Genomic DNA, 12,667 nt, shown 5'->3' with positions numbered 1-12,667 from the left:
TTCTAAATGTAACGTATGATCCATGAATGTGTAAGAAAATGTATATACCTTTGCTATGTACCTGTCCCTACCTCTCGCCAATAAATAAAAGTGAAACAAACACAAAAAATGAAGATTTCTCATTGAGTCAGAATTATGACAATTCAAGGTTTTCACCTTTAATTCATGAACTCTTGAGGCACCAACTTTGTTCTGTTTATATGGTATCTCATGACAGATTCGTTGGGCATTGATTTTGGAGGGACTGGTACATTGATTACATGCCAATAGGTATTTGGGAATGATTTCACTTTCATCCTCAGAAGAAGCGAATACTGCGTCTCTCCAACGGAAGTCCCCACTTCCTCTTTTATAGCCGTCTTTTCCAATGTTATCCTTCCCCCAGAGTTAGGATCATAGCGACTGCTTTACCTGGCCAAATGGGAGGAGACTTTATGCTGGGGTTTGGTGATGACTCTGCAGGATTCATCACAGTACCTATACCTTTGGCTCAATGACCAGATGCATATGTATAGTGCCCTGCCAGGCTTTTGGAAAGACAACACATTATATATTTAATCTTCTGAGCACCAAAATGTCATTCATCAATCAGCAGGCAGGAATGTTTACTTATTAATGATGGTGATGCCAGATACATACAATTTGGAAAAATAAGACTACCTGGTTTCAGGTGAGATATGTATATCCAGATTAATGCTTTTTAGTATACTCAGAGCCAGTAGATATTCTGCCCCAAATAATAGGTGCTGGATTTTAGAAGATGAGGCTGACATATGCATCTTCGGTCTTCTGCTTCACATTTCTTACCCTTATTCAGGGATTTGTATCCACTATGCAAGGTTCTGTTCAGAAAGTTAGAGCATGCCTAATTATGCCAATACATAGCAAATGATAGCACTGTAAATGGTGTGCCCATGAGAAGTGGCCTTGGAAGTGGCCTGTTGTGCCTGGAGCTCTGGCTGAACGATTTCCGTAGTTCGAGTATCACATCTTCAAAGCTGCATGAAATTACATTGAACTTATTGGTGACTATATTTACATCTGGACAAGTATAGTTTCACCCTTTATACGTGGTAAATTAGTTAAATAAGACTCTAAAATACTATTCTTTATTACATTGATTTAGGCCACGCCCTAAGAGACGTTGAACGCTACAAAACCAGCCACGCGCACGCCCATGAGAAGTGGCCTTGGAAGTGGCCTTGGAAGTGGCCTGTTGTGCCTGTTTGGTCTTTTTGGGCTTGTGGGGTTAAACTAGGCACTGTAACGAGGCCTTGCTAACTTTGCAGCTGGTGAGTGTGCTTTGGAAAAGTGTGTTCTGTGCATATGCAACGCCCATTCGTTAGCGTTTAAAACATGTGAATAATAGCTGCTCCAGTGTTATGAGTAAAGCCATGAATACAAACAAAACCCTACAGCTGCGCCTGCGACTCTCATGTCTACGCGAATGAGCGTTGCACGCACAGCTGCTGTGACTCTCGGGAACAACCGATATAGATGATGATCTGCAAATGGAGGAAAAACACGATGAATTATCAGAAAGTTCACAATCACTGTTTGTTGAGGAAGGTCATGTGGAAGGAGTTAATCAACTCAATGGTACTATGACCACTGCAGTAAAAGATATGAATAAAAGCTACTTCTATGCTGATACCCCCTTATTTTCAGCACTGGGAAAATAACAATGCTGGGTCTTACTCAACATTTAGACCAAAGCGATGAGTGTAATGAGGTAAAAGAGTTAAACAATATATGTGGGAAACCGAGCTGTAATGCCTTGCCCTGCAACACTGAAATACTCACACAGATGCTGATTGAATTAAAAACACACTTGAGACTAGCATTGCCAGAGTTATGTAGGAAAGTAATTGAAGAATTATGTTCTGAATCTGTGAACAGTGGGCCAGCTCAAAAGAAAAATATTAATGAAAAAATAGACAGTACACTGGCTTCCGTTGTTTGTATGGAGAATGAGATTGGATGCTCAGCTGGTAGAGTGGATGATCTAATTACCATAGAAACTGAACCGAACGATCCAACTGCTAACAGCAGTAAGCAGGATGGTGTAACAATAATAAGTGACGAAGACACCACTCAATTTGTTGAAAAATTGTTGAAAAAAGAAAATAATTAAGAAACAGGTTCGAGCAGCGACAAGTTGCTAATACATCTTCACGTAAGTTTATGCGAACCATAGACATTTGGCAAAAAGACAGAATGATGTGGGGGTTGTAAAGTTAGCAATAACACCAGTAAACATGGTTTAGCGTCCATGGAATTGCCCAGACAAACGTAAGCCAGCATCATAGCGGATACACCCAGTGTAACACAACCAGAGTATAATGGAGGAAAAATAATGCTGTCAGAAGCATTGAAGAACAAGGAAACTTCAGCAAGGATCGACAGCAACTTGCGTGCATTGGAAAGAGGAGTGATGGAGATTTTTAATATCTTCAAGAATCCTGACGCTCCATCTCGACCCAACACGCCAAATCTCATAGAGCCTACAGGAGTTGTAGTAATGAATTAATCAAATGGACCTACTGAAACCTCTTTTACTGCGAGTAAAACGCTAAGTGGGGCATCCATGTGTGCTAAAGGTTCAGTGAGTGATCTCCAGACGACCCAATCTGGTGTAATGGTTGGCGACGATAAAAGAACAAGGAGTGATGCTAAATATGAACAAAATAACATAGCAATCGACAATCAGTTAACTAGAGAAGCAGTTAGTCTACTCATAGAGAATATCCTGAATCAAAAACTTCACGATGCAAAACAGATGTTACCTAGTATTTCAGAGAATATATATGGTAAATCTGAACTTGACAACAGTACAGATAATCAGATGGCACTCATTAAAAAGTATAATGAGAAAAGTGCGCAAGATCGATCAGTGTCTGGTACAATTAATAGCAATCAAATGCAAAGTGGTGGGAAAGGGACTAATCTTACATCTGACCACAATATCTGGGACAAAGGTGGCAAGACGATGGCCCCATTGATGCTCAGACGTCCAGCCTTTCCCAACAAGCCTAGCCTTGTGATGCATTATGTTTTTGACGTGGAAGGTCCACAGTCTCTAAACAGGCAGTACATATTAAATCTATTCAGTGATATTAAGGAATTGAGCTTGATAACATCAGCTGATATACCGCTTGTTGATTACATACACAATGAAAGGTTTGACTGTGTCAGGTTGATAATTGTCTCACCATTAGCGAGGTCCCTGATATTGAAGGAGGCTGGAGCCCTGCAGAAAAGAGGATATGATATAATACAATATCAAGATTTAACATGCAATCTAGTAACATTCAGTAAGATTGAAGGAAGCAAACAGAATACACTAAATCATGATTTGAAAGGAAGTGGGCCTCAAGACAATGCTGGCCAAGAAGCAGGGGCTTTGTCTGTGGCTGAGGCAAGGTCTCACATGACGGACATGCAGGAGTGGCAGTGGCTAGCTTTATCCCTGAGAGAGTCCATAGAGAAATTAATCTCTGAAGGAACCACTTTAGCAAAAAAATACCATATAGCCTCATCTCTTGGAATACCAGAAGATGTGCACATTTAGTCGCAAACATCAAAATTGTGAAATTACTGGAACAGTACGATTTTTTTTGTTCCTGCAAGAGACATGGGCTACAGGTAATCTGCTGTGGGATGGGTATGGTGTTATTAATATGAATGCGAAAAAGGTACATTCGGTCGCCCCAGTGGTGGACTCGCTTTGGCCTACCGTTCAGAAACTGATATCACAATGGTATCTGATCATTTGATATCGGATTGTGCAATAATTGGAACTTTCAAATTAACAACAAACACGCAGCAAATCGATATAATGCTGATGAATATCTATTGGAATACGGCATCACACAATAATGAACAGCTCGTAAAACTGCTTGAGTCGCTAAATTCTAGGATTAGTATGTGGTTGGATGAATATCCCAGCGGGTCACTGTTGCTATCAGGAGACCTGAATGCGGATTGTAACATGGCGAAAATTGATGCATCATGGATCCTTACAACCACAGGGTCCGACTCCGTATCAGCTTCTAATAAAGCGTATAGAGGCAGTCTATGGCTAGAATTCATGGACAGCTGGGGTATGCAGCCCAAGTTTAATACTGCTCCTACTTGGTATGCCAGAGGTCACAACTCTATATATTTGTGAGCAGTCAACTTCAAGATGTTATGTGTAACATGAAAGTGCATAGACCTGACGCAAGCGATCATGCTATGATTAACAAAAGATAGGTTAGGCTTATTGTGATGAGAGAGTTGAGGTGAGTTCCTCTGGTACCAGAGCCAAGTGGACTCCACATAACCTCTCGAAACTTAACACCTTGATGTTGCACGACTATATGTCATATCCATTAGAAATGAAAATTGAAATATATTCTGGGGAGGATTTCAATGATTATGTTGGCGTAATGTTACAACGCGCAAATGTCATGAAACCTTTCTATCAAGAACCTATGAAAAGCTGCATTCACACATTTGACAATGAAGTGAAATGTAGAAAGGTGCAATTGAGAAAAGAAGTGCGTTGTTTAAAGAAGACAAACATCGAATCTGAGGACATCATAAAAAAAAGAAAGCTTTGTAAATAAACCTACAAAAATTGGCTAATATCGCATCGCGCAAGTAAAGCGCAAAAAGATGGAGAGGTAATGTTAGCCGATATGCATGGTGGAAAGACCTGAACATTTTGGTCCATTATTAATAGTAGTGAAGTAACTGAAATGCCGTTGACAACGAATCCAATAGCTGCAATAGTGTGGATGAAACAGTTCGAGAATATATATAAGCGTCCGGATAAGTATAAATCAGTACAACATAGCAGCAATTTGGGGTGGTCACTGAATATTTCAGTTAGTAACATATTACGACAGATACGTAAAGCTGAGGCATCAACTACACCAGGCACAACCAATTTATCACATGTGACACTGAAATATAATGCAGTAATGTGGGCTGGTTTATTGAACTGTTTGTTTGGTGGCATCATAGGAGATAAAACGATTCCAGAATCATGGAAAATGTCATACGTCTTATTAATTTTCAAGAAAGGCAATCGCCTATGCCCTTTGAATTATCGACCGATTACGATGACCATCGTGGAATCCAAAATCTTTGCAGCGATTGTGCTAGAGGAGTTGAACAAATGGATTCAGGATAACAGTATACTGGACCTGAGACAAATTGGTTTTAGGCATGCAATGGGAATGGATGTGGGAGGGCTGATCGTATCAAATCTACAGAGTAAGGCAAGAGTTAAAGGAAAACAATCACTTTACATTGCCTCCATGGATCTAACTATGGCATTTGACAAGGTAGACAGGAATACACTATGGAAGACCTTGTTAGATCTAGGGATTGATAAAGGGTTAGTCGAGCTGATTATACTGTTATATTCAGATACAGTGATGAGGGTAAGCCTTAATAATAGAGCTTTATTATCAGATGTAATTCATACACATAATGGTTTGCGGCAGGGATGCACGTTAGCGGCAACCCTTTTTAATTTATATGTATCTCAGGCAGGAAAGGTACTGAATATGAGCGGTTTGACATCACCGAAGATGAGTGGTACAAATATAAAATGGGTTGCATATGCGGACGACTTTTTGTTGTTTGATGGAACCAAGGTAGGTTTACAAAGATTGATAGTCTCATTCGAGGAATTCATAAAAGAAAGGAAACTTTTGATAAACCAGAATAAAACCGTGATATTTCACACCGGTCCAAAATTAATCAGACCAACATCACTCATGTGGGTATGTTAGGTATGAAGATAAAAAATCAAACAGTCTTGAGATATCTGGGTTACTCATATGTCAGTGCACATACACTTGGTTTCATCATAATCAATCTTAAGGCTAAAGCATCTGCGACTGCAAACCAAATGAAAACAATTTAAAGGAAATACGGGAGATTTACACTAACACCGTGTATTTTGATCTACCGTATGAAAGCTATCCTGCGTTTGTCCTATGGACTTGAGTTTTGTCCAGGTGAGTTAGTATCATATGTGAAGAAAATCGAAGCATGCGTATGGCGAAAAGTATTGTGCTATATTCCAAAATCTATAACAATGGAAATGATACGATATGAGTTTGGATTGCAATCACTAAAAAGTATAATGTGCTGGAAGAAGTTATCGCTATTGAGGAAATGTCTTGTGTCTGAAAAAAATTCTGTGTACTATTATTTGGGGACTGATCTTGAAGGGTTGTTTATGGTTGCTCTTAAAAGAGTATGCAACAAAATCTTACAGGTCCTTGGGTTATCTATGGAGACTCTTATAAAAAATCCTGGTAAGGTTAAAGATCACATAAAAGCATTCGACTCGATAGAGAATAATGCTGTGATTTTAAATTCTACTTTGTCATATCTTTGTCATATCATTTTGGAAGTGGAAACCGGTACCCGAGAAATATATAGAAAAATATCCTTCCAGAGCTTTTAGGAATGCAACAATGAGATTTAGGTTTAATGTACTGCATACACATGAGATTTTGAACATAGAGCTAAAAAAGGCTGAAGAGAAGAAATTCTATGGGCACTGTAAGATATCCGGGGTGAAGGAATCACGTATTAATTTGTTATTGATTTGTCCAAGCCTCATGACGCAGAGGATTGAATATTTTTCATTGTTTGTAAATGGTACTGCCAATGTGAACAGGGATTATCTATGGTATGAGATGCTTCATGGTAACTCAGTAGCTCTGAAAATGCGAGTTAATTAATATTTGAGGATTATATGTGACTTAGTATGAATATGTAATGTTTACCCAACTATGTATAAAATATGAGAACTGATATAAAATTTTGGTGGAAAGGTAAAGAGGTGGCTACGACATGCTAATGGAGATCGAAATGTACAGACAAAATTGTTTTAATGGAGTTGTGTAAATTGATTAGTACTATGTGTAAGTTAAGCTTGTATGTTTGAATTGATTGACGAAAATCATTGTATTTTACATTTTTGGATAATTTTGAGTACATTTTGTAAAGGTTTAAATAAACCATATACAATTATAAAAAAATATTTAAACAAAAGGTGTGAGTTTCTGGGCATATGATGGCAGTGCCTGCCAGATGGCTACCCAATGCCAAAGCAAGAGCCAAAACCGTTGGCTTTGCACTACTTGTTCTTATTCCTGCTGGGCAAGAAATATTCTGGTCCCTTTCCTGGGCCAATGAATAGCGAGTGCGTCTGGAACAACCACTACCAGTACAATGGTAACTACAGTGAGTAACTTTTACCTTACAGACTGTATTTAAGACAATATGTTGATGCTTTGTTATTGGGAAGCCTTTTACGTCACCCTTTAGTAATTCTTGTGGGTTGTTTTGTTTTGCAGTGGGATCGACTAGTCATGTGACAACTCAAAGAGGTAAGTGAGTGGAGTAAAGAAGTTTTTTAATGAGGATTTTCTGAACCTTTCTGTTTAGGAAACTCTTTCATCTATTAAAATCAGTGGTGAGAAGTATGCTTCTCTTTCACTTTATTTTGAACATGGAGATCCCCCAGCAGCAAAATGTAAACAATCAAACACATTACAAATTCCAGCCTGCTTGGGAAAATGTATAGTTCCTGCCAACACAGTCATGTGAGCCTGATAACCAATGGTTTCTAAATTTTAATGTCCTACATTGGTGAACTCCTCCGCTTCCTCTTACTTTTGTGTGAAGACCAGCACCTAGAAGAAACAACAAACACAACTCACTAACTCCCATCTACTCGACCTGTCTGCCATCAACTGCAACCTGCATACAATTTCTACCTTGGAGCAAAATCTTTGCTTAGGTAGATATTGTGTCTGCACCTGAATAGAGAGCTAATCTGGTCTGTTACACTGAGGGAGGGCAGTGTGTCATCAAAACACAGTACAACAGCAGACACATTAAACATTTAATGTAATAAACAGAACCACAAACCATGATGACTCAAAGAACAAGCCACCAAGTGCGTCTCATGCTTTATGCGTTGCACTTACTCAACAACTGGGAGGCTGACTGCATTATTGGGTTTGTACGTATTTGAATGCCTATTTGCCTGACCAATTGGCTGCTTTTACAATGTCTATGAGGCAGCCTCCCACCTGAAAGTTCTTAGGGGCCACAGCTCCTTTAGTCAGTTTCACACCAAAATACGCTGTTTGGACGCCTGCTTAAGTAAGTACCAAGCAGATCCATTTGGCTAGCATAGGAGATGAAAACGGCTAATGTGGATTGCAGAGCGCAATAGTCATCTGTCAGTCCCTTTACATGCAGAGAGAGACAGACCTTGCAGGCTTTCAGAGAGCAAATGACACACAGTTTAGGGTGATCTGGAAAAGATGGATAGGCAATACTCCTACGTCCCGTCCCCTTTCCTCCATACTTATGGGACATCTCTCCGTCCTGTGGGACGGGACCGGAGCACTTTGTAAAAAGCATCCACATTTTGTTCAAAATGTTGTCCCTCCTCTCTTTCCTGCTTGGGGCCCGGCACGTGGCCGTAACCCCGCCCACCTTGGCTCCGCCCCGTGCATCGCCCATCAGTCCTTTTCTCCGCACGATCGGGGCTGGACGCACTTGCATCCTCGGAAGACTTTCTTCCCTTTTTTCCTCTCTGGCTCTCGCTAGCGTTCGTTTACTAGTCTGTCTATGTCTTTTAAAGTAGATTTTCCAGACTGCTCATCGTGTCATCGTCGCTTTGCGAGGGCGGATCCCCATCCTCTTCGTTTAGAGTGTTTGGGTCTGGAACACCGTTGGGACTCCTGTTTTTACTGTGACTCCCTTTCGGTCCGGGCACTTCAACGTCGGTTGGAGCGGTGGGAGGAGGTGTTCGGACGGACTCCTCCTTCACATTTTCAGGCATTCATCGACGAGAAGAAAAAACACCTGGTAAGTTCTTTACTTTTCAGAGCACCCCGGCCGGGGGGTACCTTTCCGGGTTCCTCTCGAGCCGGGAGGGGCGTTGATCGCTCTGTATACCTTTCTGGGTTCCTCTCGAGCCGGGAGGGGCGTTGATCGCTCTGTTACCCGGGATCGCCCTGAGGTGCCTGTTGGGCCTAATAATTCTACTGGAGTTTTCTCCAAGGGTCTCCGTAAGGGGCCTGTGTCCACCGGAGTACGCTCCGAGGCCCCTCCTGTGGGGGCTGTTTGTAGACCTAGTTCTACAGAGTCGTGGGGTACCGGAGCTTGCTCTGAGGCCGCTCTTTCGGCTTCCCTCAAAAACAAAACCGGGGTGCGCCCCGAGGTCTTGGCTGGGCTTGAGGTTACCGAACGGATGTTCGAGGCCCGTGCCGATAAGGCTTCTACCGAGCCTAGGTCTGAGGTCCCTCGTACAGAGGCTAAGGATACCAACAGTTCTGAGGGGCCGGGCAAGGCCCTGTCGGTGAAAGCGCACCGTTCCCGCTCTTGTGGTGACACCAGATCTGTTGAGGGGGCAAAGAAGAAAGTTTCCTCTTTTACCGGCAGCACCGAGGCCCTTCCTTCGAAGGCTCAGTTGTCGGTTGGTATGTCGCAGAAACATTCCAGGCCTCATAGTACCGGCTCTGCCGAGGTTCCTTACTTTAAGGCTAAAATTAAGACCCCTGACCCATCAACGGGGAACCCTGCCTCACTTCCTCATGTGCCGCAGTTCCCCTCAGATGAGGACAAAATGGCGGCCGTTCCCGCCATGGCCACGGCAGCCATTTTAGGTACTACCCCTACAACTACGCCATCGGCCCCTGGTGTAGGGTTCGGTCCTTCGGATGAACCTAAAGTCCGTTGTGCGCATCCTTACCGGCCAGTTTATGATTGGAACGCCCGGATGCCTCTTCCGCACAATGTTTCGTTGCCCGCAGGGGCGGCTCCCTTGATTTATGTGGATTCGTCGGTGGAGGGATGGGTGTGGCACCCTTCTCTGTTACGTCCCTGAATGTGTCCACCTCATGAGAGGCCTCCTCAGGTTCCGAAACAATCTGCTGAGGACGCTTTTTTCGGTAAATTTCAAGCGCTTATGCGCACCGACCCCATGAGGGAATATTTCAAAGGGCTTTTCAAGGAGATATGTCCACCCGTGCCTCTGACTCCACCCGTTCCGACCGTGGTCCCGCCGGCGCCTCCCTTGCCCGTGGTGCCTCCCACTACGCTTCCGCCTGTTCCACCATTGTCCCCAGTGGACAAGGCAGTGCCTGACACTGCTCAGCAGGATCCTGACCTGTCAGATGACCCTCAAGGCGATCAGGACAATGAGGACCTTCCCCGCTCTATCAGAGCTTTCCATGACCGGGTGCTGGACATGATGAGTTTCTTAGATGTTCCGGTGCCCGAGGCACCTGCTCCGCAGGAGGGTGTGCTTTCTGGGGCGTTCACCTTGTCTCTTTTGGATCGTACCGGCCTGTTCTTGCAGAAGGACGTTCTGGCCGAGGTCCGAAGAGTTTGGGAAAAGCCACACTCGGGACTTTTTGTCAATAAAAAGATTGACGTGAGGTACAGGCTGCATTCTTCGGAAGAAGTGGCCTTGTCGTCTTGTCCGCCTCCCTCCTCCACAGTGGTGGCTGCGGTTACGTTGCAATCCAGGCCTGCAGCATCCTCCTCCGCGACGGCTACTCAGGCCTTGGGAAAGGAGGACAAGCGCCTGGACTCCCTAGGGAGGAAAATCTTTGCCAATTCGGCATTACAGCTCAGGCAGGCCAATGCAGAATTGATTTTGGCGGGAGCTAACAGGCGGATGTGGAGAGGGCTGTCGGAGTTTGAGGAGCACATTCCGGTCGAGAAGTTGGAGGATTTCAGAGGAGGCCTTTCCGATGCCAGGGTCTTGGCCCAGGATCTCCTGAAGGCTGCGGCTCACCACGTAGACATCTCGGCTCGGGGTCTGATGCTTGGGGTTGATACCTTGCGGCAAGCGTGGCTGCATGCCACTAAGTTCTCGAAGGAGGTGCAAGACAAGGTTCTGGACCTTCCATTTGATGGTAAGGAGCTTTTTCACTCTTCTACTGATGTAGAGCTCACCAAAACCAAAGATAGCACTCAGACGGCTAAATCATTGTCTGTTCTAGTTAAAGCGCGCTTCAAGTTTCAAAGGCCGTTGTCGCAAGGTCGACCTTCCTCTGGTTTTAGGGGCTTCCTCGACCGCAAATCTCTCAGAGTGGATACTCCTGCGGGGAATAACTGCCATAGACAACAGCGTGCACGGTAATTCTCCTGCTCCTCAGCCTCCTCATCAGGTTCAGGTGGCACCACCACCGATAAGCCTACCAAATGAGGGTTTTCTGCGCTCGCACCAGACCCCGGTGGGAGGACGCATTGCGTCTCATTGGGAGGCGTGGCAGGCCATCACAGAAGACAGATGGGTCTTGTCAGTCATTCGAGCGGGCTTCCGCTTACCTTTATCCCCTACCCCACCCCTCAACCCTCCTTTTCAGCTGTCGGGCTCACCCTCCCTCAAGGCTGAGGTTCAGAAACTTCTGCACCTCAGAGCTGTGGAACCCGTTCTCCTTGGGGAGCGAGGGGAGGGCTTCTATTCCCAGCTGTCTACGGTGCCCAAACCCGACCAGGCTGGCCTGTGCACCATCCTAGACCTTTCCCAGTTCAATCTTTTCCTACCCCAAGAGAAATTCAAGATGATCACGCCCGGCCAGATTCGCTCCTCTTTGCAGGTGGGCGATTGGCTGAATGTGGTGGATCTTCAGGATGCGTACATGCATATCCTGATTTGGAATCCACACAGGAGATACCTCCGCTTCTCTTTGGGAGAGGAGCACTTCCAGTTTCGGGTGCTTCCTTTTGGCCTCAGTTCGGCGCCGCGTGTCTTCACGAAGATGATGTCGGTGATTGCGGCGTATCTTCGTCTCCAGGGTATCCATGTGTATCCCTATTTGGACGACTGGCTCCTACGCAGCCCTTGTCCATTGGCAGCAGCGGACAAACTCCAGTCTCTCCTTCAGCTCCTGTTCCATCTTGGGCTGTCGGTGAACTGGCGGAAATCCTCTATGACGGTCTCACAGGACCTGACTTTCCTGGGTTTTCGTTGGAACACGATTGACTGCCGAGTGTGTCTGACCGGGGACAGAATGGCGGATCTGTTGGCCACGTGTCAGATGTTTGCGCAGTCGGAGAGCATGTCGGCCTGGTGGTTCCAGAGGCTTCTGGGCCTCATGGCCTCGTGTGTACTGGCTCTTCCTCTTGCTCGTCTCAAAATGAGACAGACCCAGATGGCTCTTCGGAGTTCCTTGCGTCAGGCTGTGGACCCGGATTCCAAGCGGATAATGATTCCGGATTCCATGAGAGTGGACCTGGACTGGTGGTCATCTCTCAGCAACCTGTCAGTGGGCGCGGGGTTCCAGGACCCAGCCCCCATGGTGACGATCACGACAGACTCCTCCCTTTTGGGGTGGGGTGCGACGTTAGATCTTCTTCAGGTCTCGGACCTCTGGTCACCTCAGGACAAGCTCCTGCACATAAATCATTTGGAGCTTCTGGCAATTTTTCTGGCGCTCAAGGCGTTCAGACCTCTCATTGTCAACAAGGTGGTCCGCATAAGAACGGACAATATGGTATCAATGTATTACATAAACAAGCAAGGGGGAACAAAGTCTCCCCCTCTCGTGGACCTGTCCATCCAGATTTGGGAGTGGGCCGTGCTTCATGGGGTCTGGCTGCTTGCAGTGCACATCCCAGGCCAGCT

At 44.8% G+C, this 12,667-nt stretch overlaps 1 protein-coding gene across 1 annotated transcript in view; it reads left to right on the top strand.

Annotated features, from left to right (window-relative positions):
- Nucleotides 1-12,667, top strand: part of LOC138579802 (uncharacterized) — an 877,832-nt gene that overhangs the window by 598,781 nt on the left and 266,384 nt on the right. The window contains exon 4 of the mRNA XM_069650032.1: nucleotides 7,368-7,400. Coding sequence (XP_069506133.1) covers nucleotides 7,368-7,400 — 33 coding nt within the window. The remainder of the gene's footprint in view (nucleotides 1-7,367; nucleotides 7,401-12,667) is intronic.

The sequence above is a fragment of the Ambystoma mexicanum genome, chromosome 3p (genome assembly GCF_040938575.1).
Source record: "Ambystoma mexicanum isolate Mex_15411 chromosome 3p, UKY_AmexF1_1, whole genome shotgun sequence".
Classification (NCBI taxonomy): Eukaryota; Metazoa; Chordata; class Amphibia; order Caudata; family Ambystomatidae; genus Ambystoma; species Ambystoma mexicanum.
Note: the sequence above shows the minus strand (reverse complement) of the source record. Positions and strands in the feature narration are given on the sequence as shown.